At 60.4% G+C, this 25200-nt stretch overlaps 2 protein-coding genes across 3 annotated transcripts; both read left to right on the forward strand.

Moving 5' to 3' along the window:
* The first annotated feature begins 117 nt into the window (after window positions 1–117).
* Window positions 118–21493, forward strand: MSRB1 (methionine sulfoxide reductase B1). Of its 2 annotated transcripts, none has more exons than XM_032426037.1 (4): window positions 118–253; window positions 1826–1974; window positions 2189–2303; window positions 3621–6012. In XM_032426037.1, exons 1-4 carry the CDS (start codon window positions 199–201, stop codon window positions 3650–3652), a joined length of 351 nt encoding a protein of 116 aa, XP_032281928.1. In that variant the 5' UTR covers window positions 118–198; the 3' UTR covers window positions 3653–6012. The 2 variants fall into 2 exon arrangements, with proteins under 2 accessions (XP_032281928.1, XP_032281929.1); XM_032426038.1 differs by lacking the exon at window positions 3621–6012 and adding an exon at window positions 21410–21493 and having other exon boundaries at window positions 132–253.
* HS3ST6 (heparan sulfate-glucosamine 3-sulfotransferase 6) lies at window positions 15663–22025 on the forward strand. The gene is made up of 2 exons (XM_032426035.1): window positions 15663–16075; window positions 21410–22025. The coding sequence occupies exons 1-2, from the start codon at window positions 15663–15665 to the stop codon at window positions 22023–22025; spliced, it is 1029 nt and encodes a 342-aa protein (XP_032281926.1).
* The last annotated feature ends 3175 nt before the right edge of the window (window positions 22026–25200 follow it).

Consider the following 25200-nt stretch of genomic DNA (forward strand, 5'->3'; position numbering starts at 1 on the left):
GCGGGCCCTGCGCCGTGGCTCGGCGTCCCTGGACGTGATTGGTCCTCTGGGGGGCGGGGCTTCGGGTTGCCCGGCAGGCTCCGGGCAGTGATTGGTCCTCGGGAGGAGGGGCGGAACCCCGGGTGCGGGCCGGGCTGTCGCGGGCCAGCGGCCTCGGATCCGTACCGGGCGGCGGACGCTAGCTGTCCCGCTGGCGCCATGTCATTCTGCAGCTTCTTCGGGGGCGAGGTTTTCCAGAACCATTTTGAGCCGGGTATGATCCGTGACCTCCTCGGAGGACAGCGGGGCGGGAGCGCGCGTTAGAGGGGGCGTCGCTGCCCTCGGGCGGCGGTGGAGCCCTGGAACCCCGGAAGGGCGGACCCCACGGGGGCGAGTGTGCGTAAAAGGGGTCCCGGAGGAGGGAAGGGCCTGGGGCCCTGGAAAGGAGGGGTACCTGAGGGGAGAGGGGACACTAGAGAGAAGGGTCGCTGACCTCGAGGAGTGCGTGAGCGAGGCGGTTTCCGGGAGGAATCTGTGGGGTCAGGGTACTTGGAAGGGGTGATTACGGTGCGGGGGGGGGGGTTCCGGATTAGGATCTGGACTTAAGAGAGACGCGATGAAGGATCTTGTCCAACGGCATCCCCTGATGATACCCCAGCCTTTTCCCCTCCCCTGTTCCTGGGACCCGCGGGGTTAGCCGGCAAGCACAGAACGTTCCCTTCGGACCCAATGTGCCCGCCTGGGTGCTTCCCCAATCTGCCCAGGGCCCTGGGGTTGGGCAACCGGGACAGCCGCCAGGCCACTCAGTGCCAGTGAAGTTTCACCAGACAGCCTGAGTGGAGGTGGGGGGTGGTTTGGGGCATGGCCAACCCTCAGCCCTAGCCCCAGGCTTTGAGAGGCCCTTGTATGTACCCTTCTGGGCTGTGCCTCCTGGTAATGGACTAATTTGGTAAAAGCATGCCCACAGGCAAGATTAGGGCAGTGCTCTCCCTGGTGGGATCTGTTGGGTGTCAGCCCCCTAGGGGGCTGGGCTGTGACACTGGGCATCTGTGGATGTCAGCTGTGACTGACGTCAGTTTTACAACCTTTTTCTACCCCCCTCAAAGTGATCTTTTGGGGATAGATTAAAACCTGTTCTCTTTCCTGGCCCTCTGTCTTCCTGGGCCCTCTGTCTGTCCTGGAGACCTTCTTGTTGGGACCATTCTCTTCCCACGTGGAGAGCAGGCCAGCAGCTGGGAGTCCAGCCTAAGGCTTCATTGGGCATCAGGGATGGCCACTTGGGAAGAGGGGGGGCTGGGGCCTGCAGGGGTGGGCGTGCTGAGTCCTCATCAGACCATTGGGCTCCTTCCTGAATGCACACCCTCGAGTGGAGTGTTCTGTATCACTCAGTTGCCTCATCTCTAAAACAGAAAGGTCCTCTTAAGAAAACAAAACGAAACTGGAAAAGGGGCACCCAGATGGTTCAGCCAGTAGAGGATGTGACTCTTGATCTCCGGGTCATGAGTTCAAGCCCCACGTTGGGCATGGGCACCTGCCTACTTAAAACAGCGAAGCTAAAATGGCAAGGTGTACATCACAGGACTATTGATAAGAGTCAATTAGATAAGTGAAAAGTGGCTCTCCTGGGCTCTGGCACGTGCTAAGAACCACTGGATGTGAGCTCAGTGGTGTGTTCCCCATAGAGCCAATACCCAGGCCTGGGGGTGGCAGGTGAGGGTGTGGGGAGGATGTGCAGGCCACCCTGCAAATGGGGACAGTGCTCTGTTCTCCTGGGCGTGAGGATTTGGCAGCTCACCCCAGAGAGTGGAGCCAATGTATCTGCCTTTGCCTTTCCTTCTGCCCCCAGGTGTCTATGTGTGCGCCAAGTGTGGCTACGAGCTTTTCTCCAGCCGCTCAAAGTACGCACACTCATCCCCGTGGCCCGCCTTCACTGAGACCATTCATGCTGATAGTGTGGCCAAGCGTCCGGAGCGCAACTCAACTGAAGCCTTAAAGGTGGGTGCAGCAGCAGGGGATGGTGAGGGGGTGTTGGCCAGAGAGAGCCTGGGGTCCTGATGGAAACAGGGAAACAGGACCGTTTTCCTGTGCAGGCCCTAGGATGGAGGTCAACCTCCCCCACCAGCAGTTACTTTGGGAAATGGGTGTCGGGGGGATACCATGTACTGGTGGCAGGAGGGGCCATTGCACGGTTGTTTTGTGGTCTTGCCAGGTGTCCTGCGGCAAATGTGGGAACGGGCTGGGCCATGAGTTCCTGAATGATGGCCCCAAGCCAGGGCAGTCCCGCTTCTGAATATTTAGCAGTTCGCTGAAGTTCATCCCGAAAGGTGAGCTCACCTTCTGGCAGCTGGACACAGGCCTATTGACATTTTATTTTATTTTTTTTAATTTAATTTTTTTTTTTTTTAAGGTTTTACTTATTTGCGAGAGAGAGAATGAGAGACAGAGAGCATGAGAGGGAGGAGGGTCAGAGGGAGAAGCAGACTCCCTGCCGAGCAGGGAGCCCGATGTGGGACTCGATCCAGGGACTCCAGGATCATGACCTGAGCCGAAGGCAGTCGCTTAACCAACTGAGCCACCCAGGCGCCCCCTATTGACATTTTAGAGGGCCAGGGACAGGGGCACGCTATTCTCATCCACTTACAGTGACAAATCCTGGGGGCCCCAAAGCACACTGCTCAGGAGCTACCCAGGGCCACCCCAAAGGGGCAGGTGTCCTGATTGATCATGTGTGCCCCAAAAAGGGGCATCTGAGGGTGGATGAGGTGGAGGGTTTTCTGTGGGGGCCTGGCTCTTCCTGGAGACTGGAGGGGCAGGCAGGGCCAGGCAGAGGCTGAGGGCTGGGAGTGGGGCTGTGTGGCCCTCTCTGAGCAGGCCTCCTCCTCCGCACGGTGGCTGTGCTCGCTGAGCCCCCTTCACAGGCCTGTCTGAGGACAGGTGCATTGACGTGGTGCCCCGGGGGCAATATGCTATATGCTCCCGCGGGCAGTATGCTTACTACGGGTTTCTCCCACTCTGCAAATAGAGCGCTCCTATGAAACTTTTCATCAGCCAGAATGGGGTAAAGTGAAGAGTATCTCCCACTTTCTGAGTTTCCCTTGTGCCACTACACTTTTGTAAAAGACCTTATACGTTAGCGCCTATTTTCACTAACTGGAAGAAACCCAAAGAGGATTTTCACTTATGAGAAAAGCCGTTGCCTCAGTACTGTAGGGAACGGGCATGTGGTGTGAATGAAATGTAAAAGCAAAGTGGCCGGCCTTGACCTTTGTGAAAGCAGGGCTCCCTGTACTGGCAGTTTGGGCAGCTGTTTCCCATGTGAGTTTTATCTGAGCGCGGCATCCCCTCTGGCCCTTTGGCCTCCTGCTCACACAGGTGCTCACAAGCCAGCCCATGTCTCTCTGCCCAGCCAGCCCCTCTGGACTCCTCCCCCCACTTTGTAGCTCAAATCCCAGCTCCCCACGTGCCCCCAGCGGGACCGTGACTGATGAAAAGTTTCGTAAAACAAAACGGGGCACACAGACCCCCCCCAAGCTGGGTGCCTGAGTCCTGCAGGCTGGAGCTGGCTGGCTAGCTCAGGGAATGGCATGTGAAGCATAATGTAGCAGTGACTGTGTTTCTCTCCCCTCCCGCCTTTCTTTTAGGCAAAGGAACTTCTGGCTCTCAGGAGCTATAGGTGGGCAGCGCATACCCATTCCAGCTGGCCATCTGGGAGATGACACTCTGGCCATCGCACCTTGGAATTGGAACCCCAGACATTCAGACGGGGTGGGGTGGGGGGGCTGGCTGAAGCGTCAGGAGGTCTTGGCTCTGCGCAGGTTGTCTTTGGGAAGAACACTGTTTGCCATGATGCCCATAGCCTGCTGCCAGGATGGGCCTGGAGGGCCAGCTGTGGGCTCACCTTAGCCTCCTGCTCATATGGGAGTCTCAGGGAAGTGGGTTCTAAGCCTGGCTTGCCCTTGAATGATGGCACACCCCACCTTCTCTTCTCCTCAGCCCACTGCCCTCTCCCTGCCTGTCTGGACTCACCCCTGTGGGACCCGATTCTGAGATAGGCTCTGGCCCTCGCCAAAGCTCGTGCCCATCTCCCCCAGGCTATACGGGGAGACAGAATGCAAAGGGAGGCAGCCCTCGCCAGCTGCCCCAGCTCCGGTCACTACATGATGCACTCTGGTTAAACCCTTCCAGGCAGCCAGAGTGGTGAAGATCTGTGACCTGCTGGAGGAGCGGGCCAAGGGCACAGACCCCTGGTCTCTTAGTTTTGAGAGGAGAAATCCTCCCTGTTTCACAATCTGGGTGGGTGCACCTTGCCTCACTCAGGCTTAGGACAGTGGTTGCTTCATTACCTTGATTGTGCAAGGTCAGGGCCGGGAAGCTCACAGCCCAGAGCTCACACCTTCCCACGAAGTGGTGGCTGTGGCTTCTGGCATACGCCTGGGGGGGTGGGTGATGCCACGGCCCCTCCCAGCTTAACTCCCCCCCCCCCTCCCCCGGAGTCCTCAGGAGATCAGTAAACAAATGGAACCCAGGCCTGCTGTCTTCATTCCCCTCGGATGCCGGGACACCTTGTTTCACTTGTACTGCAAATATTCACTGAGCAGGTGCAGCCTGCCGCTGGGGATGCCGCCATAGGACAGACGGGCCTCACTCTCCCTCAGGGCCTTCCAGCGTGTTTGAGGGACAGTTCCCGTCAGGTGACGGTCTGGGCTGTGAATATCTACGGAAGAGTAATGATGCTAGACTGTGTGGAGGGGCAATGAGGGGGCTAGTGCTTTGGCCCCACTGGTCAGGGAGGAGGATGCCAATGGGAGGATCATCTCAGCTCAGCAGTGACAGGTGAGAGAAGCAAGAAGAGCTTCCTGGGTGGCAGCATATAGCACGTAGAGAGGCCCTGAGAGGGCACAGACAGCAGGCGACAGACGCATGCTCCCGCCCTGCGGGGGGTGGTCAGAATGCCACCCGTGGGGGGTAGGATGTACTGCGGAAGAACCACGCGATTTTTCCCAATTCTATGGACAAATCCAGGAACGTGTAAGAATGGATATTAATGGATGATGGTAAAGGGAATGTAAAGTTGGATCAGGCTGAATTTATTGATGGGGACTCACCAAGCAGAGATTGGAGGTTTAATGGTACAGCTCGGGATGAGAGGGGTCTCAAACTATTTGGTCACTCGGTTGGCTGAGACATGGCCCGGAAGGCGGCCTGCACTGCCTTGCTTTGATGGAGGGAGGGTCCAAAGACTTAGGGACATGGGAGTGTCACAGTCGGTTTATCCTTTAAAACCCGCTCCCCAACCTCGGGTCCAGGGGACACGCCTTTCACCATGATTGTGAGCAAGCCCCAGCATCTTCTCGAGGCCAGAAATTACATACAGGACTGCCAGCGAGCTGGGAAAATGAAATGCAATGGGGATCACTGGATCCCGAGGGGCAGAGGTCACGTGCCCAAGGCAAGGAGGGTATGGTGACTGAGATGGACCGTGGAGTCAGAGTGCCAGTCAGGTTGGTGTGAGGTGCACAGAGCTTGGCCGTCGGCTAGCTGGTCACGGTGTACCTGGACGTGAAATCGATGGGAAGCCTCCTGAATTCTTACTGATCTGAACGAACAGAAGCGTTCCAGGTCAAGTGAACAGAAGTCTAACTTGAATCGTAAAAACAAAGTCATGATCCCTCAGTCAGTTCCCAGACATGAGCTGGTTTACAGACCCAGGGAGGCTGGGTCCCCTTGAGGAAAGATCTTGGTACATTGCCAAAAATTATATACTGTTAATCTTTCTCCCAGCCTTCCCCAAAACGACCTATACTGGGGTGGCTGTGCACCGGCGAAAAGGAAATAATCAGACCTTCCGGGGACTATTAGACACGGGCTCTGGACTGACTCCAATTCCAGGGGACACACACACTCCGTGTCAGAGGAGGGCTACTGGAGGCGGGCGGTCAATAGACTTCCAGCTCAGGCCTGTCTCCCGGGGGGCCCATCCTGTAGTCATTCCCCAGTTCTGAAGGCATCATGGAAATGGACATACTCAGCAGCTGGGAGCATCCCCGTGTTGGGAGGACCGGGGCCTGCAGGTGTGAGGATGGGGGTGGTAGAGGAGGGATGAGGTTTCAATGGCTGGGGAGGGAGGGGCAGGGAGGCTGGTGACACTGTTGGTCTGTTCATTCCTTGGTGACGGGACTCTGCCCTTCCCCCCCATCCCCAGCCGCACACCAGGGGTCCCCGCTCTGGCAGGGGGTCGCTGGCCTGTGCAGGGGCTGCTGGCTCACTGTGTGACCTTGGGTGGAGCGCTTAACCTTCCTCTGTGGAACCCAGCCTGTCTCCTGGGTGGGGGGTGGGGCAGAGGGTGACGGCAGATGTGTGGATTCCGAGCAGATGTCGCTCTGTGGGTTAGATTCCGGACACCAAGTTGGTCAGTGGTCATTTGCACAGAGGAAGTTGTGCAGCAGCTAGGAGGGGTCAGCATGACAGAAAGCGCCAAGGAGGACCATGCAAAAGAACCCCATGCAGGAGGGGCTTTATGCTGTTTGCCCCTCCCCACAGCGTGGCAGCCTCCCTCTCTAGAAGACATCTCCATCTCTGCCCTGCTGGGGCCAGTCCTGATGGCAACTCTAGAAACACCCCCCACCCCCGCCTGGGACTGCAGAGGGTGTGCCCTCCGCCCCATGATTCCAGTTCCTACCTCTGCCTGACTTCTTCCTGCAGGAACCCCTCTGTGTCCCAAGTTGGGGCTGCCCTAGTCACCTGGGATTGTCATCAGCCCCGGGGCACTGCCCAGGCCAGCCTGTGATCCGCACACTCCGAGTCTAGCAGCCAGCCTTGGCCGAGGGCAAGCCCACTGTAGGTGCGCAGAGACTGAATGCTTAGTGCACTTCCATAGGCAACATTGCCCCGAGTCTCTACCCTAACCGTCGTGGGGCAGGCACTCATTCTGCAGGGGAGGAACAGGAGGCTCAGAGATTGGGACGGACTTGCCTGAGGCCTCAGGCTCTCTCTGCCTGCACCTGTCGCTTTCCTCTTATCTGTGCCCCAGATGAGGAACAGGGGCTCTGGGAAGGTGGTGACCACCTTCTGAGCATAGTCTGAAGGCAGTAGGCATGTTGAAGCTGCCTAGGGGTGGGGAGGGAGCCCGCTGTATGCAGGAATCTCCAGGCCCAGGGCTAGGATGGACTTTGGGCTTTGCTCATCTCTCCCAGCACTCCTGGCTCAGCATGCTGGCTCAGCATGTCCCTGAGTGAACTGGATCCAAGAACAGGCTGGCCTTCTGCAGACTGGACTGATGTGTCCAGGACATGGCCCTGGGGCCGGCTTTCTGGGGCCAGATCTATAGCAGGGTGGGCTGAAGGAACTGCGGGTGCCTCAGGCTGGTGCTGGGGCTGGTGAGGCTGGGAGGGACGCCGTGAAAGCAATGCCTGACTTCGGGGCTCCAAGCACACACCCACACATCCAGGTTCCCTGGCGGTGGGAGGGCTGGAAGCAGGGTCCTTGGAGGGGTGGTGGGAGAAGGGTGGGCCCCAAAGCCCCGAGGTCCCCTTTCATCAGGAGCTTGGATATAGATGGCTATGATAGATGGCTATGAGCAGGGTCTGTCTGCCGGGGGCCGGGTGGGAACGAGGTGTCTCCTGTGGAATCATAAATCTCCCCCCACCCTCTTCCTCTTGCTGGGTTACACCATCCCCTTTGGCCTGCAGCCCTGCTTCCTCCTTGAGAAACAAAAGACTCTTTGAGAACCCAGCTCCCGCCATCCCCTACCAGTGCCCCCTTCCGTGCCAAGTGGAACCTCCAGGGCACCGCCTTGCAGCCAAGGGTTCTGTTCAGGGGCAGACGGCTGGTGGTGCTCTGTCAACTCCAGTCACCAGCAGCCGGCAGGCCCGTGCACGCAGGGGCACCCAGGGCAAGGGACTGGCGGGAGAGAGAAGACAAGTGTCTGGGATTCCACTGATCCCCTGCAGGGGCCCATGGCAGAGGGCGTGAGTGAACTGACAGTGCGTGGGGCTTGTGCTCACTCACGGCTTTCTATTTTTCTGAGTGACAAGTGCCAGGGACAGCCGTGACCCCGGTGGGAGTGCTGCCGATGGCTAGGTGCCAGGAACGCCCTGACTCCAGGCCTGTTTGTGGGCTGGGCGGGCAAGTCGGAGGAGGCGCCCAGAGAGGTCAGCGAAGGTCACCGCCAAGCCAGCCACCGTGCCCCCACCCTCATACGAGGTCCTGGTAGGAAACCCAGGGCGATGACCCCCTTCCGAGTGCACCCGTGCCCAAGGACCCCTCTCCAGGTAGGGACGCAGGCAGCGAGCGCAGCACCCACTGGAAGGGGGTGAGCTCGCTCCGCGCTGTGCGTGAGCCAGGCCGGGTCGGCCAGGCCCTGCAGTTCCCCGAGACGCCGCCAGGGGCGCAGCGGCGGCATCTCCGACGACGACGACGAGGACGGGTCCGCGCTCTGGCCCAGGGCCCCGCTACCCCCCGAGGCGCTCCGTGGTCAGTGCCGGCGTCCCCCGGGCTCCTCGGCCACGCCGGCCCAACATGCCAGTACCCGGGACACAGGCTGAGGCCTCCGGGCGTCCGAGGGTGCAGGGGCTCCATGTGGTGGGCTTCGCGAAAGTGACGGGCACAGGGAGAGCAGTCGAGGCCCGAGTCAGCTGGAGCGGGACAGAGGTGGGGGGTGGGACGGCTGCAGGGGGCGCGGGTGCTGGCCGGACGCTTTCAGCCCCTTCTCCAGGGCAGCCTGGCGGGACCCACGTGCACCGACGCCCCCTGCTTCCCCCTCCCTGCGGCCATTCCACGCCCGGGCCCACCTGGGGCACCAGGTTCCGGGCTCCCACCTCCCACGCATCTTTGCCTGCCCCGAGCTAGCCTCCCCCAACCACTGTGATCTTTGCAAAATAACAGACCACAAACTTCCCTCAGTGGTTCCCCCAGACTCTGCTGGCTCTGGTCCCACAGACCCCATTTCTCCAGCTAGATTTCCACTCCCCGGATGACAGCAGTGTCATGCATCATAACTATGCGGTTTCTATTATCCACACCCCCGGCACCCAGACCCTTGCACCTGGGCCTCCAGGCCAGCCAAGCTCCTTTCTAAAACCTGCCCCTGTGCTCCTGCTTCTCCAGTTTGCTGTTCCTTCTTCCTCATCCCCTCCCTATGTGCCAGAATCCTTCTAGAAGCTTCTCCTGGTGGCTCTCTCCCCCCCCCCCCCCCCCCCCCACTGCAGGGGCCCTGGGCAGGTCTCCTATACATGTGCACAGAATGGGTCCCTGCTGTCCCCTTGCAGGTCTCACCCCTGCCCAGGTCAGAGACCACAGCACCTTCATCTCATTCCCTTCCCCGAGGAACCGAGGAACGGATATCAGATTCCACTGCCTTCTGCCCACTCCCTCTGTAGGGATGAGTGAGCCAAGCCACACATCTGCATGAGTGTGTCCGTGGTCTGGGAAATGCAGGGACCCCAGGACCACTGACCACCCTACCCTGGCCCTAGGGTTCTGCTTACCAGAGCTCAGGGGCCAGAGGCACAGAGAAGACAGTTGTGGGCCCCTGTGGCTGACAGGAGGGGAGGGGCTGAGGGTTACCTACAGATAGGCTCCCTCCACCCCAAGCCCTCACCATCCCCCAAGGTCTGTCTCCAGGCGTGATTTGTTCCTTGTAAAACCGCAGAGATTATCCATGCTGCAGCCCATCTTCATGTCTTATCATGTTTCATCTCCAACGACGACGTTTACAAGCAACTCTTGGCTTCAAAGGGCTTGGCAGCTGCATTTCGGGAGCGGGAGTAGGCAGGAGATAGGGCCCTGTGGGCTCTGCACGCCCATGGTGCAGTCTGCCTGTTGCCTGGGCTGCGCCCTCCGCCTCTGACTCTAGTGGCTTTTTGTTCTCTTAGTCTAGACACTGTGGATTTTTGCTGGGTCCCCATCTCTGAGCCAGGAACCCCTGATGTGTGTCTGGAGGTGTGGGGAGGGCAGGGAAGTTGGAGTCAGAGGGAGGATGGCAAGGGCTGGTGTAGGGGACAGAGTCACTGTTCTCTGAGGAGGGAGTGGGGGGGTCAATTTTCAGGGTCCTTTGGTCAGACCAGAAAGCCTGCAGCTTAGGGCGGGGGCTGGTGAAGGGGAGGAGTTTGAGGCGCCAGCCCCAAGATGCTCCGTCCTGGCAGCTGGGTTCTGGGTCTCCCTTGAGGGCCAAGCCCGACAAGACTGGCTGCATGCCTGTCTGGCCAACTGTGGTGGTGGCGTGCTCCCCCTGGAAATGAGGGGGCATGGAGTGTGGCCTTCTCTGGTGCCCTGTCCACCAGCCAGGCTGGACTTGCTTCTGGGCCTAGGTCACCGGTGTGTGGAGAGCTGCACACTTGGGGCTTCCCACATTGGGAAGGGTGGCTGGGAACTGGTGGCAAGCCTGTGAACACCCCCCACCGTGCACACCCATGCACACATACACCCCACATGCACACGCGGTCCAGGGCCCTCTGCAGAGCACGGGGCTCCTGAGCCTGCATCTGTTTCCTCGTTCCCGATGGAACATGCTCACAGTCACTGTGTTGTCCCTGGGGACTCTTGGCAGGGCATGGATGGCTAGATCTGGCCCCAGAGCCCCAGTGCCCTGATGTGGGGACCATTGAGATGATACCCAGCCTTCCCCAGGATGCTGAGCTGCGTCTGCTTTCAGAGGCCCGGCTTGGGGCTGTGAAGCTGGAGGAGGTGGGGATGGCGTGGGAGCGGAGAGAGTCCTGTTTGCATGAGACCCTTTAGATTCATTTTGAGGATACAGGCTGTTGCCAGCGCGCCCCTCTTGCACCCTGGAAGGATTGCTATATTGTTATCCCTGCCCACTCTGTGCTGATGGCTCCAGGAAGACCTAAGGGAAAGGAGTGAGGGTGGCTGGAAGCCAGCTGGTGGCCCTACCCGTGCAGGAGAGGGGTCTGGCCTCTTTCGGCAAATCCTGCGGCTTCAGGCAGGCTCCCTGCAGGTGTGTGACCCCTTCCATGTGGCTACTGATCCCGGAGGCCCTCCTTCCTCCCCACTCCTGGCCAAGGGAACTTCTTCATCTGTCCCTCCTGACACTGGGAATCTCGTCTGCCTTGGCAAAGCCTTCTGTGCCCCACTGTCCCCAGGGGGAGCTGGTCACCAGGAAGCCAGGCCCCAGGAAAGTCTTTCCTCTCCAGTCTTGTCTCCAGGGAAGATGAATTATGAGTAGTGAGGTCTGCCAGGGCGGGAGCAGCTTCAGGGCACCCCTGTGCTGGGGTCCCTGTCACACGTCCACTGCCTCCTTATCATAAAGAGTTTGAGAGCTAGGCACCCAGAGAGATGGGAGCTAGTGTCATCTTTGCTTTCTAAAGTAGGAAAGTGAGGTTCAGGGAGACTTGATAGCTGCAAGGTCCCCTGCTGGGAGGGAGCAGAGCTGGGTGACAGCAGGGACCTCTCAGCACTGAGCTGGGCTGCACGTGCCCCCCCCCCCCAGCGCTCCCTACCAGGGTGAGGTGGGAACAGTGGGCTCCCGGGGCGGGGGGGGTCGTGGGTAGACGTCTCTTAGGGGTCCCTCTCCAGGAGGAAACCGCATCCTCTATGTGCTCAGGCAAATCCGGCATCTGAAGTGGAAAACCCCACACAAATCAAGGACAGCTGGGCCTGCCCTCGGCCGCAGCCCCCTCGCCTTGGCCCCCCTTGTAGGCTCCAGAACCCCAGCAGACTGCAGGAGTGGGTCTAGGGGGTAGGGGTGTGGTTCCAGGGAATGGAGTTCCTAGAAGCCCCGCATGTGTGAAATCTCCCCCAGCTGTCCCCCGTGGAGGGAGGGAGGCACAGTGTTAGTAATCACTTTCCGGAGCGGGGCAGCTGCTTACACACCCCACCCTGCTGCCCGTGGGGGCTCCCGCTGGGGGTGCCCACCCTGCGGAGGGGACAGGCTGCGAAAGAGGTGGAGAGAAGTGTGGGGGAGGGGCGCTCACGTAGGCTCTTTCAGCTGCACATGTACACACACCCCCCGCCCCCACAGAGCCAGTCCACTGGTCATTCAGCAAACATTCATGGGTGCTTACCGTGGTTAGGTGTGGAGCCACAGAAAGGATCAAGACTGACTCCATCCCTGCCCTTGCAGAGCTCATGGGTAGGGGGAGGAGACAGATGGGGATCACAATCACCCACGAAGGAGTAATTACAGTCTGCAGAGGCACTCGGACGTAGCTGGGCAGCTGGGTCATGGGTCTGTGAGGCCAGGCTGGGCCTTCCCCTCACCATGACCTTCCTCCCCAAGACTCCCTCCATAGACGGGCCCTCTCTGTCCCGCTCTGCTCTGGCCCTCCCCGTCATCTCCCCCACGGACGGTGTTTACTTGGTCCAGCAGGCTGAAGCTCAGCCCACCTCCTCTCCCCAGTTCTCCCTCCTTCCTGCCCAACAGCACAACAAACCTGACTAGCTCAATATCTGACGTCTGGCCTAGGGAAGGTGGACAGCTGGACCTCTGCCTGGCCATCCTGCCTGGGCAGGGAGCCCAGACTGGGTGAAGGGGGATTGAGCCATGTTGGACCCTGAAAGCGAAGCCCCCCTCGCCCCCGGGGAGGTCTGGCTGGGCAGAGAGACTTGCTGATGCATTTCTTCTTGACAGAGGAGGTGAGACTGGACAGGGCAGGAGGTGGGTGACCCTCTCAAGGTGCAGGGACAACCACCAGCCTTGTGCTCCCATGTCCTGGTTTCTTTCAAGTCACTTTCTACCATGTGGCTCAGAGAGGGGATCCACTGTCCCTAGATCACAGAGGCAGGAGCCAGTGGAGAGCCAGGGCTGGACGCTGACGGCAGGCTGGGGCAGGGGCAGATGGGAGGAGCTCTCAGACATCCCGGGCAGGAGGGAAGGCAGCAACCCTGCGTGTGAGGAGCACGGACAGGCAGATTCCGAAACGCCCAAATTCAACCTTCAAAAGGACTCTTCGTAAAGGGCTAAACATGGAGTGACCGTGTGACCCAGCAATTCCCCTCCCAGATTATATGCCTGAGAGAAAGGAGACGTGTTCACATGAGAACTTGTGAATGAACGTTCACAGCAGCATTATTCACAATAACCCGAAAGCCGGAAACAAGCCAGCGTCCCTCAACAGACGAGTGGATAACAGAAGGTGGTCCATCCACACAGCGAACATTACTCAGCCATAAAAAGGAATGAAGCTCTGAGCCTGCCAAAACATAGAAGACGTGACGCTGAGTGAAAGAAGCTGGTTGCAAAAGACCACGTATTCTATGATTCCACTTACATGAAACGTCCAGAACAGGCAAATCTATAGAGACAGAGAGCAGGTTAGAGGTTGCCAGGGGCTGGGGGAGGGGAGAATGGGGGATGACTGCTAATGGGGATGGGACTTCTTTTTGGGGTGATGAATATATTCTAAAATCTACTGTGGTGAAGGTTGCACAGCACTGTGAGTATACTGGAAACCACTGAACTCTACGTGCTAAATGGCTCAGAGGCATGGTATGGACGTGACATCTCAGCAAAGCTGCTACTCAGCACCAGGACTGAGGTCTCCATTTTACCAAGAAGGAACAAGACGCCCGGGCTGGGCTCTGAGGGTGCACTCCCTCTCGGAGACGGGCCTCTGCCCTCCACCCCTGCCCCATACTCTCTGCTGCTGCTGTCCTCGGGATGCTTGCCTGACCCTCACCTCCTCCAGAAAGCCTTCCTTGCCCTCTCCGTCCATTTACATCCTTCCACCAGCTGACCTTTATCAAGTGTCAAGTATCAGCCAGTTTCTGTTAGGTGCTGGGGATACACTGGTGAGTAAATGTTCCAAGTCTGCCATCCTGGGTGTCCCCAGATTTGCACCCACCCCTCACTTGACAGTTGGGTGGTGGCTGGAGGGAGGGGGTCAGCTAGTAATCTGTCCTTGTCCCTGGCTTCATTCCCCTGCCCTCAGCATATTAGTTTCCTGCTGTTCTTGATAAATTCCTTCCGGAAAGCCCTGAAGCAGGTGTCTGGGTGGCGGGAGGGCTGGGGTGCTGAGGAAAAGGCATTCTCAGTGGGAGGAACAGCATGAGTGAAGAAGGAACAGCATGAGTGGAGGCTGGGAGGTGGAAACCCACTATGCCTGTACTGGGCAGGGAGACAGAGGGGCCACCAGGGCTTAGTGCTGCATTCGGAGCCCTGAGAGGTGCCTCCTGTGACTGTGGGTGGGTGCTGCAGGTGGAGTGGGGCCCCACCCAGCAGAGCTCTAAGGAGAACCAGACTGTCTGGAACAAATCCCCTTCTAAGCTAGACTCTAAGAAGAACTTCCTGTGACCCTGTGTGTATCAACATGCACTCAGACAGTGCTGTGCCAACAGCCCGCCTCCAGGGCTCCTGGCTGAGTCTTGCCCTGACAAGCAGGTGCAGGCCTGGTGTCTGGGATCTGGGCTGGGGCGCTGATCAGTGGTCTTCACCCCATTGGCTCTGCAGAGACCCCTCGGTCCAGGGCTGCCTCTGGGTGGGAGCCCTGGAAATGTTTGTGGGTCATGGAGGCCCCTGCCCCTTGGAGGTACCCCAGGTTTCTGGGACTTGTCCAGATGGCTTTAGTCTCAGGAACAAGCAGAACCCAGGGCAGTGGACTCTGAGCATCCGCTGGAGAGAGGCTGGCCTCTTTGGAGAGTCCACACCCATGGGGCACCTACTTGCGGTGAGGAAGTCTGGGGCAGAGGTGGAGAGAGGACACGGGTCCAATTCCCTGTCTACCCGGGACTGTTGCTCACTGAGCCCTCTCTCCTCTGTGCTTTTCTTGTGCTGTGCTGGGGGTTCAGTGAACCTGGGGGTGCATAAAGCTCCCACAGAGTGTCCAGCGCCCAGCAGGTCCCATTACTGTAAGTGACCCCTGGATCTCACTGCTCCTCAGCAGGAGCTGCTGGGGGCAGGACCCGGGTTCCTCTTTCCAGTCCCCCATCCCGCCTCTCCCGAATCTTCTTATCTCCGACAGGAGCCACGTTGCCAGCGTCAGAGATGGGTCCCTGACATCCCAGGGCAACGCCAGGTGCACAGACAGGTGGTGTGACATGGTAGAAAGGGTCAGGAGACAGGTCTGCATGGGCCCTTGGGACAGACGCCTGTCATCCCTGAGCCTGTTTCCCCGGACTCTAAAATGGTAATCATACTTGGCCAACCCTCTCCAGCCGCCAGGGCTGTGACCCTGACGAATGGCAAGCCGACTGTCAGCAAAGCGCGCCCTCTTCTCCCCTCAGACTTCCCTCGACGCCCGGGAACCCCTCTGCGCAGCAGGGCCACGCGCCTCCTCGACCCACTTGCTCGGCCCGCGCACCTGCTGCTCCGCCTTGGTCCGCCGGGAGGGCCGGGGATCCGTCTTCTAGGAGCAGGTCCTGGGGCAGGCACCTCAGTCCTGTCATGGCTCTCAGAGCCGACCGGTCGCTGCAGCATCCAGGCGCATAATGGTGATGGCCCTGGAGCCGAGCGGGCTGGAGCCCAGGGTGTCCGAGAGGGCGCGTCCAGGTAGTCTCTGAGGCTCCAAATTGCGCCCGGGCCTCCACCGCCGCCGGCGCGTCCCGGGCGGAGCGGTGGTCCGGGGGCGGGGCCTCGGCGCTGGGCGGGGCTTCTAGGCCCCGCCCCCCGCTCCAGCCTGCCGGGTGGCGGGGCGCAAAGCAGAAGCCGGGCGGGGGCTGGCTGAGCGCGGCACGGGCCGGGATGCGCTCCGTCCTGCAGCCCCCGATCCAGGGCCTGGGCGCGGCACAACCCCATGGCAGGTAGCGGCGGCGTGGGCGGCGGGGCCGGAGGCGGCCAGGGCGCGGGGGCCGGGCCGGGGGCCGCGCTGCGGGCGCCGCGGGCGCCGCTGTTGCTCGCCGCGCTGGTGCTCGGCGCCTACTGCCTTTGCACCCTCCCGAGCCGCTGCCCGCCGGCCGCCCGCGCCCCTGTGCCGGCCCCCGCGCGCGCTGAGCCGCTCCGCGCCGTCGGCAGCCCCGGGGCGCCAGGCCTGCCGGTGGCCAGCGGCCCGGGACGCCGGCGCTTCCCGCAGGCGCTCATCGTGGGCGTGAAGAAGGGCGGCACGCGCGCCCTGCTGGAGTTCTTGCGGCTGCACCCCGACGTCCGCGCGATCGGCTCTGAGCCCCACTTCTTCGACAGGTGCTACGAGCGCGGCCTCGCCTGGTACCGGTGAGCGCCCGGCCTGTCCGCCCCGTCGGCTTCGGTGCGCGCCCTGGCGAGTGCCTTCGAACAACAGCATGTGCGCCCCTGGGGTCTCACTGGAGACACGGCGGGGTGAGGTATCCAGGGATCCGGGCTGAGACCAGCCTGGGTGGGGGGCCGAGGCTTGACCTCGGGGACATGATCCCCCTGCATTGGATTTTACAGAAAGGAGGAGCGGTCACTGGCCGGGGGCTCCCAGAAACTTTGAAAAGTCCAGGGAAAACCCTGGTTCGGGGTTAATGAGGGTTCTCAGCAAGACTGGAGAGGAGGAGTTTCGATTCCAGATGAGTAGTTGCAAGCTAGTGGGGTTTGAGGAGCATTAGAAATGCTTCACGCTCATCTGCCCTTCCCCACTGGATCACTCTGGGAGAGCGTGTCTGACCTCTGGCCAGTTACCTCAAGAATTTTCCCCGCAGCCTCCTAGAAAGTGTCTGCCTCCTCCCCAGAGCCTCAATCCTGGGAAGAGGAATCCTTCTCTGTGGTTCTGGGGGTCTGGAGAAAGTGTTGGCTTTATTTAGAAAGGAGGAAGAGGTGGGAATTGGGACCCCAGCCTCATGTCAAGGGCTCTGTAGCTGCCCTGCCGCCTAACAGGATGGCCTTGGGGTGCTGTGGCAGAATGTGGGGGAGCACCCTGTCCTGGCTGAAGCAGTGTGAGGCCCTGCCCTCTGCCTCCTTCAACTGTGCAAAAGCCTGCCATGGTGCCCTGTCCCTTCCTGCGGGGAAATGAGGGCTTCCAGATGGAGAGTGAGTCACCCCGCTCCCCGTAGCTCTCACCTCATCCCCAAGTACTGGGCAGAGAGGACCCAGCCCAAGGTCACCTGGGGAACTAATGGGGAGTGCAGGGTGGCAGGACCCAGACTCTTGACTCCCTGGTGCACCAGTTTCCTCTTCCCAGATTCCCCTCCCCCCCAACCCACCCCACACCCAGCCAGCCCCCCGCCCACTCCTATTTATTATCTTTGCCTTTTGCATTAAAACCACTCATGGGTTTGGAGGGGCCCCAGTGAGAATGGGGATGCTGGGTCCTGAGCTCTGAAGGGTTGCTGCTGTTGGGGGTCCTACGGAAGTCGGGTGGTGATGGGGAAGCAAGTCCATCCTTGGACCCAACTGGCTGAGTCCCAGCATCCTCGATGCTCAGGGAGAGACAGCTACCCCACTCTGACAGTGCTGCAGCTTCCAAAAGCATCCCTAATTCCTCACTGCTCTGCAGAGGGAGAGGAAGAAGAGGAGGAGGGGCGGGGGGTGGAGGACACACTGTTACCTATGGCGCACTTCAGAGCTTTGACCACAGGAGCTGTGGGGAGGCGCTGAGCTGGGCTGATGAGGGTCTGCAGCAGTGCTAGTCCCCCAGGGTTCTCAAAGAGCCTGGGGTCCGCAGGCCCTGTCTAGCCCCTCCCTGGGTGCATGCTCCAGTGCCGGGGAGGGTGAGGCACCTGAGAGGCAGCTGGGCCTGATTTTCAGCTCTGGGGAGGTGTTCTTGGGATCCTGGAGTGCCTGAGGTGGGACACCGGGGAGATTCAGGAGCATGTCTAACTCTGGTAGAGAAGAGACTTTCTCCTTTCTCGTTTTTTAGAGCCCCCTCCCCTGGGGGGAGGGGTGGAGGCAGAGGGTGCAGAGGGTCAGGTCCTAGTGGCCTCCATTAATCCAGAGCTGTCTCTCAGAGCTGGCTAGCACCAACCCTTCGCCGGCCAGTGCAGAGCCAGCAGGAGCCAGGCTGGCTGAGCTTCTGGGGTGCGTGCATCCAGGTGCCCCCAAAGGGACTGTGGCCGTGTACTGACAAGTGTGGAGGTGGGCTTGCTGTGCTCACAGCTGCCCTGTGCCTCTGGGCCTGTCTGTCCTTTCCACCAGCTGTGAGTGTTCAGTGAGCCTCTGAAAATGCCCATCCCTGCCTCAGTTTCCCCTAAAGCAAAGAAGTTGCCCCGCCCCTGGGCATGGTCTGGCAGTGTTGTCTGCTCTCAGGACCCTGGGTTGGGCCTCCAGTGAGTGCAGAGCCCTGTTCTGGGTAGGGGGTTGGGGCAGTGAGTAGGGGAGGAGTGGCTAGCGCCCCCAGTTGAATTTTTGGGACCCTCCCCCCCCCTTACCCACAGGGCTGTGACCAATCTCATTTCAGGCAGTGGCTTTGGTCCTTCCCATGGGCTGCTCAAAGTTGTTGCCTCTTCCTGGGCTCCAGGAAGTTCATCTCACAGGCTCTTGAAGGTCCTCTGTCTTGGGGACTGTGACCCTCAAGTGCCCCCAAACTCAGCATTTTTTCTTTATTCACTCACTCACTGAATACCTTCTGCTTGTCAGGTGTGAGGGTCGCACAAACACCCCAAAGTCTCAGTTCAGGAGGGAGGAGGGGCAGCTGGGAGCTCTACTTTGATCATAGCATTTTGGAAAAGTGAAAGGAGATGGGGAAGGATGCAGGTGGGGGAACCCCCTTGGCTCTGGGAGCCCAAGCAGCGAATGCAGGAGCAGTGAATTTGGGGTCTAAGTATGTGGGGGGAGGGATCCCGGCTTCTGTGGGATTTATCTCCCCCTGCTCACCTGGAGAGAGGCTCATGTGACTGGGCACTCAAGGCCCCCACTCCCCCCAGCACTGCAGGGTTCCACACAGAAGCCAGGACTGGTTTCTGCTGGGTCCCAGGCCTGGCTGGATGGGGCCCAGGAGAGGTGTGGGACCAAGTGAGCAGGGCTGAGGATGAGGGAGAGTCGCCCAGGGCTGGATTGAAGCCGCAAGGAAATGCAGACCAGATGAACTTGGTGGGGGGGGGGGGTCCATAGAACAGCTTGTCAGATGTTTGCTGTGTGGGGGTCAGAGTCTTGCTCCTCTTCTCCTCCCCAGTCTCTCCCACCCCCCAAAAGTCCCCATCCCCACCCTACTCCACTCCCTGGGCCAGGCCTGGGGAGAGTCATTGATCCAAGGATCTCAGAGCTCAAGATGGTGTGTGGCAGGAGTGGGCCAGGGAAGTCTGCAGCCCCTGCCCATCCCCACTCCTCTCCATGGTGGGTCCTGAGGCACCTCTTTTGGCTGCTCCTCTGACTTCCTTGGAGAGACAGCAGCAGTAGGTGCTGATGTCCCCTTACCTCTTCCTTGTAGCCCCCCTCCCCACCAGGAAGGAGCCAAGGGGAGCAGGATATTCAGAAGCCGAAGTGCAGAGTCTGCTAAGGGAAAGACGGTGCATCTCTGGGGTCACTGGGTGCCTGGGGGATAGAAGGGATGGAAAGAGTGTGTGGAAGATGGGGAGGGGCATCCCCTGAGCAATCTGGGCTGTTGTCTTCCCTGAGGAAGGTGATGAAGGGAGGGACAGTGACTTCTTCTTCTTCTTCTTCTTTTTTTAAGATTTATTATTTATTTGGGGTGTGGGAGGGGCAGAGGCAGAGGCAGAGGGAGGGAGAGTCCCAAGCAGACTCCCCGCTGAGCACAGAGCCAACACAGGGCTTGATCTCACGATCCCAAGATCAAGACCTGATCCGAAACCAAGAGTGGGACGCTGAACTGAATGCCCCACCCAGCACCCCAGGGACGGTGGCTTCTGATTGGCCTGGCACACCGTGTCTTTATGGGTCTCAGCAGTGAGGCTCAGTGCAGGGAGACCTCCTTTCCCTCTCGTGAGCCCTAGGTCTCAGCCCTTGGTGTTGTCACCAGCCAAGGTCTCCTTGAACTTATCCCTTTGGAGGGGGAGGACTGGGGACTATTCCCAACTGTACTCCCAGTGGCAGGAGGCAGGCTGAGGGGTGCAGGGGCTTTGGGAGCAGAATCCAAGCTGACCCCGGCTGCAGCCCAGGGTTGTGGGCTAACGTCCCCCCTGCCCTTCCTGCTTCCTCCCTGAGCCTCTGTGTGCCTGCCTATCAAATGGGGCAGTGAGCGGCATGGAGGGAATCCCAGCCCAGTCGTTCACGAGATGGGAGAAGCAGAGTTGTCCCCATCGCTTCTGTAGACCAGCTCTGCCTGGAGCCTGGTTTTGAGGGAGGGGGGAAGCTCCCATAGCTAGCAGACGGTGCAGCCCACCTGACCCCCCAAAGCCCCTGGGGGGGTGTCAGGGAACCAGTGGCATGCCCTGGACTCACATGTACACGTTCCTGTCCCACCACTAGCACCCTCCAAGCTAAGCATGCCACCTTGTGGGTCTGTGCATCTGCGTGTCCACCTGGCCTGAGTTTTGTTGGGGGTCTGAGCAGAAGGAGGAGACTCAGGCCCAGCCTCCCAGGGGCTTGCGTCTGGGGGTCCCCTAGGCTGGACGGAAACCTGAACTCCACCTTTGGGTCAGTTTCCTGGCTGGGGCCAGTCCTGGGGGCTGTGGGCCAGGTAGGGGCAGCTCCCTCAGAGGACAGGAGGTGGGGCCAGCCCGCAGAGACCTCTCCTCCCTAGCACAGGTCCTGACAGCCTATGCCTATGTTGACCTAGTTCCTGGCCCGCCCCCAGGGCTGTTTGCTCAGCTGGCCAGGCCACACCCCGCCCTGCCTCACCCTGTACTACCTGGTTGGCGGGTGTGGCCTCGAGACACTGCTCAGGGTACCTGCCCCCCTGGGCCGGCAGGGTGGGCTGCCCCAGGTTTGGGTGGTCAGGGGGCTGTGGGGCGGGGAAGGCAGGCGGGGCTGTGTGGGGGGAGAGTCCCCCCAGAACAACTCCCCCAGAACCTTGGGATCGGTGCTCCCCTCCCCAGGCCAGAAATGCTGCAGCTGGAGCCTGGCACTCTGGGGTGTAAGCCTGGTCTGGGAGGCCCAGGCAGCTGGGGGACTTGGGATGGGTCCGGAGGCCACCGCACTCACTGTTCTCCAGTGTGCAGTGGATCCATTCTGATCCGGTCCAGGTCAGTGAGAATTAGCAGGGCTATAATCAGAGGCCGGAGAGGCTGTGCAGGGGAGGGAGGGGGAGAGGGGGCAGCTGCCCTTTGTTGGGGACACTTGTCAATAATTAATGGTCTGATGAGGGGATGCCATCAGCCACTTACTGAAAGTGTGGTGTGAGGTACTTACAGGGCAGTGGCCTGTGGGGCGGGGAAGGCAGGCGGGGCTGTGTGGGGGGAGGTCCAGGCCGCCGGCCTTGGGAGAACTGGGTCTGGGGCCAGAGCCCCAGCAGTGTTGGGTGTGGGCACAGTCTAGTTCTGGGAGGGGGGCGGGGAGCCTGTGCTGGGGCTGGGGGTCCTCACGGCCTATATCCCAGGCTGCCCACCCAAGCATGTAGGATGGCTGGGTTTGCTGGGGAAGGCTTGCCCACCTTGGAGGTTTGGGACATCCCTGGAGGAAGGCGAGGTTAGTCCTGGGTCCCTGGAGGCCAGTACCCGCTCTCACCTACCTCTCCTCACCCCCGTGGCCCAGGAGCCTGATGCCACGCACCCTGGATGGGCAGATCACCATGGAGAAAACCCCTAGCTACTTCGTGACTCGGGAGGCTCCTGGCCGCATCCACGGCATGTCCCCAGACACGAAGCTGATCGTGGTGGTGCGGAACCCCGTGACTCGGGCCATCTCCGACTACGCCCAGACTCTCTCCAAGACCCCGGGCCTGCCCAGCTTCCGTGCCCTGGCCTTCCGCCACGGCCTGGGCCCTGTGGACACGGCCTGGAGCGCCGTGCGCATCGGCCTATACGCCCAGCATCTGGACAACTGGCTGCGCTTCTTCCCCTTGTCCCGCTTCCTGTTCGTCAGCGGCGAGCGCCTGGTCAGCGACCCGGCGGGAGAGGTGGGCCGTGTGCAGGACTTCCTGGGCCTCAAACGGGTGGTCACGGACAAGCACTTTTACTTCAATGCCACCAAGGGCTTCCCCTGCCTCAAGAAGGCCCAGGGGAGCAGCAACCCGCGCTGCCTGGGCAAATCCAAGGGCCGGCCCCACCCCCGGGTGCCCGCGGCTGTGGTCCAACGGCTGCGGGACTTCTACCGGCCCTTCAACCGCAAGTTCTACCAGATGACTGGCCAGGACTTCGGCTGGGACTGAGCAGGACAGGCCAGCCCGTGTGGACACTCAGGAACCTCAGTTGGTGCCCGTCCCCTGGCCAGAACAGCCCGTGTACAGATGATGGGTAGAGGAAAATATTTAAGAAATAAAGTTTGGGTCTGTGTTCTTGAGGGTTGCAAGGTGGGGGTTGGAGGGGCCACCACGCAGGAGAAGGATCATCACACCAGCTCCCATACGGGACACTGTTCATATGCCAGGAGTGGTCCCAAACCCAGTCCTTATACATCCCTTGAGATGTGCAGTGAGCTTGGCCGCATGGGACAGATGAGCACCTGAGGCTCAGAGAGGTTTAGGGCCTGCCCAGTGACACAGCTTCAACCTGGTGATTCTGGAAGTGGCCCTCGGGCTCTGTGGTCAGCCCTGGGATGCTGAGCTATGTTGTCCCCATGTTATGGATGAGGACATGGAGGCCCTAGGTGGCCCACTTGAAGCCTAGGGCAGGATTTAAGTTGGATCTATCCAACTCTTAGGGCTACACCCATGACCTCAGCTAATTCCACATCTTAATGCCCATTGGATGTTTCCTCCTGGAAATCTGGTGAAATTGCCCAACAGTGAGTGTGATTGGCAGGAGGTGGTGGTTCTAACAGCCTCCAAGCAGCCGGGACAGTCTGGCACCACCCACCCAGGCACTGCCCACCCTCCAGACCCTGCACGATCTATAGGACTGCCCACTCTGGGTCCCACGCCCTCCCCTGGGCCCTGGATGCCCCAGTTCTGTGTGTGACAGGCTCTCTCCCCTGGGGCATGGGCAGGGGCGGATGCAGCCCAGCTGCGTGCTCAGCTCCTGAGTTAGGCCCTACTAGGCCGTGCTCCAGGGCCCCAGCCACTCCTCCCCCTGGGAGTGCAGAGGCCCCTTCCAGAATGACTGCTCCCAACCACAGTGCTGCCTGCCAGGCGTCCACAGACTGCCACGACAAGGGCCTCCAGGGACCCTTAGGCCCAAGCCTGGCCTGGCCTGGCTGTGCTGGGCCCTCCCGGGACGTGGCTGCATCCTCTGCACCCCAGGCCTTGGGTCCCTATCAAATCCTTGGCCCTGCTGTGGCCTTTCCACCCTGGGCTACTTGCAGCAGCTGTGTGTCCTCGGCTCCAGAGCCGAAATGAGGGAGGATTTCCAGGGGAGCGGCAGCGCCCTTTCTGGCTGACTGTGAACCGGTGACCCCATCAGGCAGGGCAGCTACTATCTTTGTCACATGACCTCACGGGTGGTATGGACCTGGGGCCAGCTGAGAGAAGGCGCAACCGGACGTGGGGAGGGAGATGGGGGCCTTTGTGCTCCGCAGCCCGGAGCCCTGCCCCTGTTCCTGCCGGTTCTGGGCCCAGAGGACACTCCTGTCTGGCCTGTCCTGAGGGACCAGCACTGTCTCTAGGCTCTGCCATTGGGGTCAGGCCAGGGGCCGGGCTGGGGGCTGCTTCCAAGAGACCTTGCTGGAAATGTGGTGGGCAGATGTGGGCACGATGTTCTTGTGGCCTCCTCCCCAGCTCCGACCTCTGATGTGGGTGCCGGGGGGCTGGCCCAAGTTGCAACAATGATGAGGAGGAAGGAATCGCTGCTAGGTGGCAAACTCTGGGTTTGGCGGCTCCTGCCCGTTCCCGGGGCTGCGGCCTCACTTAGTGACCGCGTGGCGGCCTGCCCCGGGCGGCACGGGCGGGAGGGGAAGCAGGAGCCTAGTTCCCAGCCCAGTCCATGCCTGTTTCTCCTTCTTCCCGGACACACCCTTGTCCAGACGTCCACCAGCTCATGCCTGGATGGCTTTAGGACACCGCTTCTGTTCTCCTGCAATGAGCTTCTTAGCTTGCACGGCAGCCTGAGGGATGTCCTCCGAGTAAACCAGATCCCATTATTTTAAAACACTCCAGTCTGCTCCCCCCACCCCCACTGCCTCCAGAATGAAGACCAGATGCCTGACCGCAGCTGTGCAGGCCCTTGGAAGCCTGTCCCCGCCCCCCAGCCTGCATGCTCCTCTCACCCCTGAGCTTCTGTCCCTGTCAGCTCTTTCCACCTGCCGTGGTCCGGGTCCCCTTTGCACATGCTGTTCCCTGTGCCTGGAATGCCTTTCCCCACAGAAGGCGCAGACAGAGAGGGAGCCGGCCTCAGAAAGGGGTGGCTGTGCTCTCACACTGGGCTCATTTCCTCCCCACACTTGGAGTCGGTTTCCTGAGCTTGCTGACATGACCCACTTTTCCCTTCCTGAAGCCTCTTGGAAGCAGAGCTGTGGGAGCTGCTCGTTTGTCTGGCTTTGGTGCCCAGAAGGCAGACTGGAAACAGTGAGGAGAAAGGGTGGACTGGCTGGTTCCAGTCATCCCCCTCCCAGTGGAAACGGGGCCTGGCTGCCAACGCCCAGAGCCAGGTGCCCAGCTGGGGCTCAGTACACACTGAGGGCAGATGTGGTGGGTCCTCCCGGCTGCATGTGGGGGTGAGTCTCTGTGGGAGAGCCATCAGCCTTTAATTAAAGTCCCTAAATTGTTTCCCCAGCTGCTCAGTGGGTTTTCCATGTTGGAATGTTCCAGATGGGGCAAGAAGTGCTGATTCAGTTACCTTCTTCCTGTTCTGCTCCGTGGAGGAGAAAGGGCCTGGGGACTCCTTCTGCACTCCTCCTAAGCCAGCCACACTGGGATGGGGTGGCTGGGACTGGGGGTCCTCACCAGCCCCAGGCCTTTGGGCCATGGTTGGTAGAGGCTGGGGGCCCACCAGGAAAGGCAGGTGCACCTGGTTTCGGGGTGAGGACAGTGTTCTTTACCCTGCGCCTTCTGCCCGCGGCCACTGGGAACCCTGAGCAGACCCTGGCCTGAGTGGCCTCCATGCCGGGCTGGAGGCAGGGGAGCTTTGGGCCCTGGATCTGCCCTCCCTGCTGGCCCAGCAGTACGTCCCTATGATGAATCTTCATTTCGGATGAGGAGAGGGGACCCAGAAAGTGCCCTGCCCTCCTCCTTATCCTTGTACCCACATCACTGGAATGCTCACCAGCTACAAGGCTGTCACCATGCGTCGGACCTGGCTCCCTCCCTCCCCTGGAGGATGCCGGGAGCCCATCTGCAGTGACCTGCTGGCTCTTGTCCTCCCGTGAGGGGGTCCCTGTCTCCAGGGCTGGAGGGCCTGCTTGCTCCCCTCCTAGGCTTCTAAGACTGGCTGCAGGGCAGTCCCAGGTGTTGG

The sequence above is a fragment of the Phoca vitulina genome, unplaced genomic scaffold, assembly GCF_004348235.1.
Source record: "Phoca vitulina isolate PV1807 unplaced genomic scaffold, GSC_HSeal_1.0 scaffold33, whole genome shotgun sequence".
Taxonomy (NCBI): Eukaryota; Metazoa; Chordata; class Mammalia; order Carnivora; family Phocidae; genus Phoca; species Phoca vitulina.